We start from the raw sequence: 8,878 nt of genomic DNA, 5'->3' as shown, positions 1-8,878 counted from the left end.
TGTGTGCTCCTTAGTCTCTTGCTGTGGCACTGTATTTTCTTGTTCAGCATTTTCCTGGTAAGTAATCAAACTGACAACAGCAGACTGCCAGCAAGTTTGCTTTCCTTGATGACCATCATGAATTTTGTTTTAAACTGCTGCTAACTGGGGCCATCAGCACGTAGGCTTACATTTGCATCTGCTTGCTTTCCCAGTTCTCTTTCTGTTGATATTCCTTTGTCATACTAGAATGAGGATTAAATGGAGGGTAGGAATCAGTTTAATAGACACTTATGAAGTTTCTTAAAGACAAATAGCTGGAAAATGTGTAACATTTTCCATCTTCTTTATGTGTTACTGTTACCTTGCAGGAAGAGGTGTGATTTGTCCAGGCAATCTCTGTCTCCTGTCAAACCCAGGTTAGGATTCTAAAATCAAATACTACATGAATGTAAACTGCCTGCAAGTTCATAATAAAGTGCCTGCAGACAAATGCCTGCAACTTCATAATAATTTCATCCTCGTGTATATGTGTACAAATCCATGGAAAACAGGACATAATCCTGTCCAAATATGTTGATAATTATGCGTATAAAACATTCAGAATCATAGAGCAAGTGGTGACTTGAAGCTGTGATAATTTAAGAGTCTGTAGCACTGTTAAAAGGTAGATAGTTGGAGAAAAAATCAGCCGTGCTTGTCTTTCCTTGATTGATGCTAAGATAAGGTGTATACAGATAATTATCTCATCTAAATAATGACTAGTTTTAGTGTGACATTTTATTTTTCCAGCAGATGAGGATTTATTAGGTGATGGAAATTCTATTAACAGGAAATGAGTCCAATTTGGCTTTGCAAAATATAGCATGTGCCAAGTCTAGACTTAACAAGCATCATTTGTGAAATCATTCTGTAGCATTGTAGTGTAGGGGAGGGTGAGTTCTGAAGTTTGCAAGCATCCTTTTTTATGTTTACGTATTAATTTTGTTCCTCAAATCTTTGTAATTACTTGGGGGTAGGCTAAAGAGAGCTGCAGAATAGTCATCTTGAAAGATTTTATCTGTGCTTGTAGCATTTTAGTTTCTTCATAACAAAAGACAGATATGATACACATGTAAGCAGGATGTGAATGCCGTGGGGCATCTGTGTGACACTTGCTTTTCTTTTTGTCAGTGATGAAACTGGCATGCAAGTAACCTCTGAGGTTGGAGCTCTGCGTTCCAGAAATGTTGCTCAGCTTAGCACAGGCCAGTGTTGCGAACCCACTTGTTCACATGATGGTAGTGTGCATGTACTAAACACGTGTGTGGCTCTGGGATGCTGTTCAGACAAACTGAGCTGCTGCAGTGGATTTGCCTGATCAGTGATTGGATATTCGCTTTCATCAGCTCATGATCAATAGCATGTACACTTAACCCTTCACAATATTAGAACCCTTCAGTGTTTGTGCAAAACCACTGCTATTTGGTTTTATCCATGACCTATTTACTTAATACAATAAAATAAGATTAGTAAATTCTACTGATTTAAAAGAAAATTTCTGTGGGAGCAGAGCCTTAGTTGCAATCCTGTGAAGCTGAAGTTGCACCATGCTTTAGCCCAGGTTAAATGCAGCCAGTGTAATGGCTTGCCTTCCTAATGATGCTCTCTGGCAACTGTGGGCTTCAGTAGCGTAGGGAAGTCAAGCTGTATCATCTGTATTGTGGGAACATGATACCATCTGACAGTATCTCGCCCTCCCTCAGGGCTAGATGTCTCAGACTGCTTTACGCTGATGGAATAGCAGAGCATCACTGGGGCCTGGACAGAGACTGTCATCATTTTATGAATTGGGATTAGTCCTTTGAGTCTATTGGTAACTGGCATTACAGTATGGCCTTAGTATCATTCTACATAGGTGAATAAATAGACAGCCAGGACTTTGTTTTCCTTAGGTTCGTTATAGAAACATTCAGTCAGTCTTGTGCTAACTCTGGAAACAGCGGATTCTTGCTTCAGTGGTAGTACTCATCAGTGAAGATTTGCTCCTGAATTCCAAAGACAGTGTTGCTTATAAATATTTAAAATTGGTAAGGAAGTAAGGCACTGTGCTAGCTTATTTCTTTTTGTCAGACCTTGAAGCTTAGATACTGATAGTGTCTTACTTGTTCCCCTTCAGTTGATGTTTTGGTAGGAGCTGTCCACTGGATTCAAATTTACCAGAGGGTGGAGGGTTCAAAAAAGGGAGTATAAAGGAGTGAACTGGAGCCATTTTATACACATATGTATATATGTAGGGGAATAAGATACATGGAAATCTAGGCTTTATTCATTCTGCTGTTCACAGAACAATTTGGGGACATTTCCATTGTTTTGAAGGCACAACATTTGGCTTGCTAGGCTGGCAACAAAAGCATTTGTTTAAAAGCTTACCAGAATACAAACTATTTGTTTTGGCTCTTTTATCTTGCTTATGAGCAGGCTGACATGCTGCCATTTTTTTTTTATGCCAAAACCATGTCTATTCTGGGCACCTATTTACTGTGGATGTAAAAATTTCTAAGTACAGCAGAGGCTATTTACTGTTATCCAGATCTGCGTTTTTGCAACAGGTTCCAAGCTTATTTTTGTATTTATTGTGTAAAATCCCAGACAATTAGATTTCCACCTGGCTAAGTAAAACAAATGCATTAGCTGCCAAGGACTGTGACGAATGGCAGTGTGTGCTATGCCAGTCACCTGCAACTTTGCAGAGACAGCAGTGTAATGTCACCCATTTGATTTTTCTTGTGGTTGTTGCTTAGAAACATAGCAATTAAATAGCCTTAAGTTTAGAGTCCACTGCAATGTTTTGTTTTTCCTTAGCAGTTACGCTGGCTAAACTGTCTCTCTTAAAACAAAACTATGTAATAGTAGTGCTGAGAGATTTCAGTGAATGCACTGGGCTCTTTTTTACTGAACATCCTAAAACATGCTTGTCAGTTGCAATGTAGTCCTGCTCACACTTAAGCTGTTTAGACTTGTGCTGTTACATTATGTGCTTCTGGTTAGCTGTAGTTAGTAGAATTACAGGTAAGTCGTGCCTGAACAGAAACTGAACAGAAACATTTTGGCTTTATTTAAAAGGGACTTGATTTTCCCATTGTAAATTCTCATGTCAAGTGTCATGTCTGCTGATAGCGTCTGTGCAGACTCCATTTTGCTTCTGTTTTTTGCCTTTCAGTCATTAAGTCCCTTGTGAAGGTCCCATTAAGACACAAGCTTGGAGGAAGCATTGTTGTTATTAGTGTTACTGTGAATAGGTGACTTCAAGACTCAGATACAGCAACGTTCGACAGCACTAAATTTACTTAAACTCTCTCAAAGAAATCACAAACCCATCAACGTCTTTCATGAATTAATTTGCTGTTGCAGACAGGACTTGGGGCAATGTGTATGCTTTTAATATTACCAAGTTAAATCATCTCGGCTGCAGTTTTTATTCACTGCAGAAAGCATTATATTAATATTCTGATTAGGTACAGATTAGTTTTTTTGTGGAATAATTTGAGTAAGTAGAATATGTCAAGCACTGCAGCAAGATTACTGAGGTTCAAAGCACAGCACTTTGCATTTTGTTAATGTCATGTACTGGCATCGATGCAGTTGAAACAGTGTAATGTGTTTATATCAGTATTTGTGTTAGGAAATTTAAGAGGCATTTCAGCAAGAAAATGTAGAGATTTTTTTTTCCTAAATGGAACTACACTTTCTGAGCTACGCAGTGTTTCTGGCCTGCTGCATAGTAAAGCATTTTTCTGATTAATTTGTTGATACTGTGAACATAAAAATCCTGGGAAAATGTTTTGATTATGTGTATTTTAGAACAGCAGTTGAAGTATCACATTTATCTTAACGTTAAATTTCATGAGCTGTAACTTGCCACAAGACAATTAAACATTTTATTTTTGCCTTAACAGGATGATGGTGTTTTGTTTTCTGAGCAGAACACTGCAACTAGCAAGACATTCATCCAGTCCACTGGGGAGACAGCTCTGTTCAACCAGCGCAAATAAGCCAGTATTGACTTTATTCACCAAGGTAAAAGTTGTTTACGGAATAAAGCTAGGCAAGGCTGCGTACTTATCAGCTTTGATATACATGAATCCCAGATGAAATGGCTTGGCCATGACTTTTGTCTGCTTCAAATCTGTGTAGTATTGGGCATTCAGACTTTACAGCACAATCCTACTGTCATTGTAGCAGACAAGTAGTTACAACCAACAAATGAGGATTTCAAGATGGTTGTGTCTCAGTGACTCTACAGTCCATTTACTAGTTGAAAATTGTACTGTTAACTGCCAGTGTTTCATCCTGGAAATGGAGAACAAAGATGAGTTGTTATACCTAATCTGCCCAGGACAAGCATCAAAAGCCAAAGTAGCCTTTTTCAAAGCGCTCATGTTTGATTTCAGCCCTACCTGTGAGACTGAAAATGTATCCAGGTAGTGTTGATAGTGCATGAGGAAAACGTAGATTGTGCTTTACCCTCTTTTTGCTTCATTGGCTGTGTAATACTAACAGCAATAAAATGCAGGCAAAGGTTTGTCTGTGGCATGAGCAAATAGGATTCTTAAGCATATTTAGAAAACAGATGTGATGCGCAGGAATGGTCATTTGTGAACTGTCACCTTTCATGAATTGTCATCAAGAGCCTGTGTTACCTGCGTTTTTAGATAGCATGGCACACAGCAGGCTATGCTGCATTCATGTGGTTGATGTAGCCTTCAAGAGGAGAATAACTAGAAATGCAAGGCACTGAGAACGTTGACATCAGTATGGCGGTATTTGTTGGAGATGGATGTGATTAAAAAAATTTCCTCCTCCTGCACAGTGTTTGTTCATTCTATCCCTAGCTGTAAAGGACTGTTTAAACTGTGTAACGTGTGAATAGGTTAAAAAATAAAAGGTCACCATCTATTCATTGATCAGAGCAATGCATGCTACAAGAAGAGCTAGGCTTTAAAGTTACAGCTCACTCTCCTACTGCCTGATTCAGCATGAACTTATTCATAATCCAAATGTGATAAGGTAGGGAATAATGAGCTTACCTTTGGATTAATAATTGGAAAAAAGCTCTTTGTATGATTTATGTGTCTTAAAATTCCAGACTAGTAAGACATTGTATGAAATCAAATTTTCTAATGGCAGAGTTCCAGTGGTTCTCTAAAGTGGCCTCTTGTTGAATATGTTTTTAACTTAAAATGTTTTTCATGTATGATACCACTGGTAATTGCAAAGCAAAGTGCGGACTACTTTAAATCTAATCTGCACTCTTGGTTTATGCTAATTAACTCCCTTTTCCTTCCTTCCTATTTTTAAGAATAAGGAGAAGAGAGGAGGAGAAGGCAGGAGAGTGCTATGACTTCCGCAGCCACTTCAAACTGATAGAAGCTGCCACTGCCAAATGGTTTTCCCCTCACAGGTTCCTTTTCTGCCAACACAAGGATTTGTGCAACAACTGCTAGAGTTTTGGGGGGTATTTTTTTGCAAGGTTACTATTAACTCAGATCAGTTCTCTTGTTTAGCTCTACTGTGCAGCTGTTTGAGTGCTTATGCCAGCACAAAAGAAGCACTGACAGGAAGATTGTTCTGCTTCCTTCAGCATCAGTGCCAGCTTAAATTGACCACAAAACTGCAGTCTAGATATGCAGCATAAATTACAATTATCTGTAGAAGTAAAACTGTCCCTTTCGCCATGTGTATTATTTAACAGAACTAGCTATCAGCACAGGATGTGTCACTTTGGGAAGGGATTTTTACTACCTCAGCAGCAGGAGTGTATTTTGCCGCTGTAACACACATCTGAGAGAGAAGGTTGTCCAAGACAACTTTATCCAGGCAGCCCTGTTACAAATTAACATAAAGCAAGTGACAGCAGAGTCAACTACTGTTGCGCAGTTCTAGTGAAAAATGTGTACTAATATAAATGGACCGTTTAAACAGATGTCACTATTAGTTGAAATAGTTCACTATCTGATTTTAACCAGTTCCAATCTTATTTGTACCATGTAGTGCTTAAGCTTGCCATCAGAGCAGGAGTGAAAACATACTCTGCTAAGAGTCACCTTAGTTTGTTAAATGCTTTTATGTGACTGTGATGTTAGAAAGCTCTCCACAGGCCTAGAGGAGCCAAGTATGTCCTGTTTTGACTGTAAAGAGCCTGGCATGTTGCAAAACTGATATGGAGGATTCTGGGAAAGACAATTTAGATTAGATGTGAATTAAAAGTAGAATATTTAATCCAAATTATTTCACATGCAGGAAATAACAAGCAGCTGTTTCAGCTTAACTCCACGTTGAAACAAGCCCTAGGAAGACTTTAAGTGGAAGGAAGAGGAGAGGGTCTTTTCAAGCTGTGAGAGGTATTTCGTGGCAAAGGGATAGAGCCATCACCCGCACCACTGTGTATGTTGCTATGTGAATTATAGGCTAAATTCTGCCATTACAAACAGTGAAGCAACATGTCTTCACATGAGTCACTTCTTCAGGTACACAGCGCTCTCATGATCGTGATGCGTGAGCAGCAGAAGTCAACTGTAGAACTGTAGTGGAAGACAAGGGAGTTTTTAAAAATGAGATGTTTCTTTTACCCCATGAGAGGTCAAAACACTGCAGCTGTTTGCCAGTTTTTCCTGCTGGAGGTTACTATCCTCCCAGCTCTGCAGGTTGGAGGATTGTGCTTAATTCCTTTCAGGCAAAGTCAGCCAGGTTATCATCAACTTCTTTTGCTATTTGAACTGACCCAAGTGACTCAGCCTCAAAGAGGTTAGAAATTACTCATGTGACCTTCACCTTCTATCAAGGGAAATTCTTCTATCAAGAGTGGTACTCCCAGTTGCTTCCAGCTGGTGATGGTAGTGCTTTGAATATTCATTGCTGCTGACCAAAAGGAGTCTGTGCATGGCCTTCCAAACCATGCCCTTGAATCAGCCTTTAGAAGAGCTGTTGAAAAATTGTTAATTTGCACCATGACAAAAATAATAGCAAATGAGAAATAATTAAATTTTGTGGCTGAATGATTTATTTTCTTTTCATCCATGCTGCCCTGATAAAGTAAAGAATTAGAAAGCGGTAAGACAGGCTGTTTGGGGAAGGGGACTCGCATTCACAGTAATGATTACTCCTGTATGTTACTTTACAGTACAAATGATCTGTGTATTTTACTGTATGTTTTTAAGTTGGTCTGAACATTTTCCTTTAGAAACCGTGCCCTCTATGTGATGAAGCAAAAGAAGTGCTTGAGCCATACAAGAGAAGGGTAATGTATTGCAATACTGTATAAGTTTTCTATCTGGAAAGGAACAGTTAATCAGGATTCTTTCTTTGTAAAAGAAAATTGCTTGGATTTATTTGCATCTGTTATTCTTTCATGGGTGACCTCTTCAAGACAATTTCAGCACTGATTTCCATAAAACTCATTATCCAAAAGCATTTTGCGACAATGCTACTCAAATTGGCAAACTAAACCACTATACACCTTGTCACAATAGTTTTTAAAACCACTGCTTTTGTAAATACTATTGCCTTGTCTGGTAGAGCAGTTTGCAGCTTTTATGAGGAAAGTAATGATATCATTTGAGAAGGATGTTAGTAAACGGGTCTTCAAATATTTGAACTATATGTGATTGCAGTTTTTGCCATTCTTCAATCTTGTTTTGATCTCGTTCTTGAAGGAAGAAACTGTTAACAGAAGGATTAAGAGATGTTGCACTCTGCTGCCTAACAGGCAGCTATTGTGTTGCCAGCTACATATTTGTTGTGGTTGGTGCACATAGGAGGGTGGTTCTACACAGAGATCAAGAATATTGTCCTGGACTAGGGAGAGAGCCCTTTGTGGACACGCAGCCAAGGACTGTAGCTACATACATTTTGTATGCCCACAAAATGGGCAGTTGTCTACAACACGGGAGAATAAATCCAAAAGCACCAAGAAAACAGCCTTGCATTTCTGAAAAAAAATTGATCAAAAGACAAGCACGTGTTGTTTTTCAGTGCCCAGTAGGTACTAACATATTTATTTCCTGTCACAGTTTATTTTGCAGGAGGTGGATATTACCCTTCCAGAGAACTCAGCATGGTATGATAAATACAAATATGACATACCTGTTTTTTATTTAAATGGGAAGTTCCTAATGAAGCATCAAGTAGACATTCAAAAGTTTGAGGACCAGCTTGTGAAGCTGGAGTTGCAAAAGGACGGAAACCAGTGAAGAAAATGCAGCTGCTCTGGTGTGCATCTGAAAGGACTGCAGAACACAAATTATGTGAAAAAGCAGTATTCATTATCTGGCCTTACGTTTCTTACAACATATGGTACCAGTGTCCTAAAAAACTTGAGAGACTTGTATTCTATTTTGTATTAATCATCCGGCCAAGCTGCACCGGTAGCAACCTTTTCTGTACCATTCATTTGCTGCTATCCTAGGCTGGCTTTTCATTGACAGAATAAATGCTGCTCCATAACAGCAGATAAAGTGAAACGTGTTTGTATTGGGTTTTCATGGCAAGGTTTTGGTAGTGGGGTGGCTACAGGGGTGGCTTCGGTGTGAGAAGCTGCTGGGAGTTTCCCCTACGTCTAATAGAGCCAGTGTCAGCCGACTCCAAGACACCCACTGCTGGCCAAGGCTAGGCCTATCAGCAGCAGTGGTAGCACCTCTTTGGTACCGTATTTAAGAAGGGGGGTAAAAAACCTGCACAATTGCAGCCAGAGAAAGGATTGAGAATGTGGGAGAGAAGTGACTGCAAACTCCAAGGCCAGTGAGGAAGGAGGGGGAGGAGGTGCTCCAGGTACCTGTGCAGCCCATGGTGAGGCCGGCTATCCTCCAGCAGCCCATGGAGGCCCGTGCTGGAGCAGATCCCCACCTGCAGACCTGGAAGG

The 8,878-nt window shown here is 39.6% G+C and overlaps 1 protein-coding gene across 1 annotated transcript; it reads left to right on the top strand.

The window, feature by feature from the left end:
• Positions 1-3,918: 3,918 nt before the first annotated feature.
• On the top strand, positions 3,919-8,210 carry LOC104162470 (chromosome unknown open reading frame, human C5orf63). The gene is made up of 3 exons (XM_009701199.1): positions 3,919-4,038; positions 7,202-7,258; positions 8,031-8,210. Exons 1-3 carry the CDS (start codon positions 3,919-3,921, stop codon positions 8,208-8,210), a joined length of 357 nt encoding a protein of 118 aa, XP_009699501.1.
• The last annotated feature ends 668 nt before the right edge of the window (positions 8,211-8,878 follow it).

This window comes from Cariama cristata, unplaced genomic scaffold, assembly GCF_000690535.1.
Source record: "Cariama cristata isolate BGI_N322 unplaced genomic scaffold, ASM69053v1 scaffold13325, whole genome shotgun sequence".
NCBI classification, from domain to species: Eukaryota; Metazoa; Chordata; class Aves; order Cariamiformes; family Cariamidae; genus Cariama; species Cariama cristata.
The sequence above is the reverse complement of the archived record's forward strand: the minus strand, read 5'-3'. Positions and strand labels throughout refer to the sequence as shown.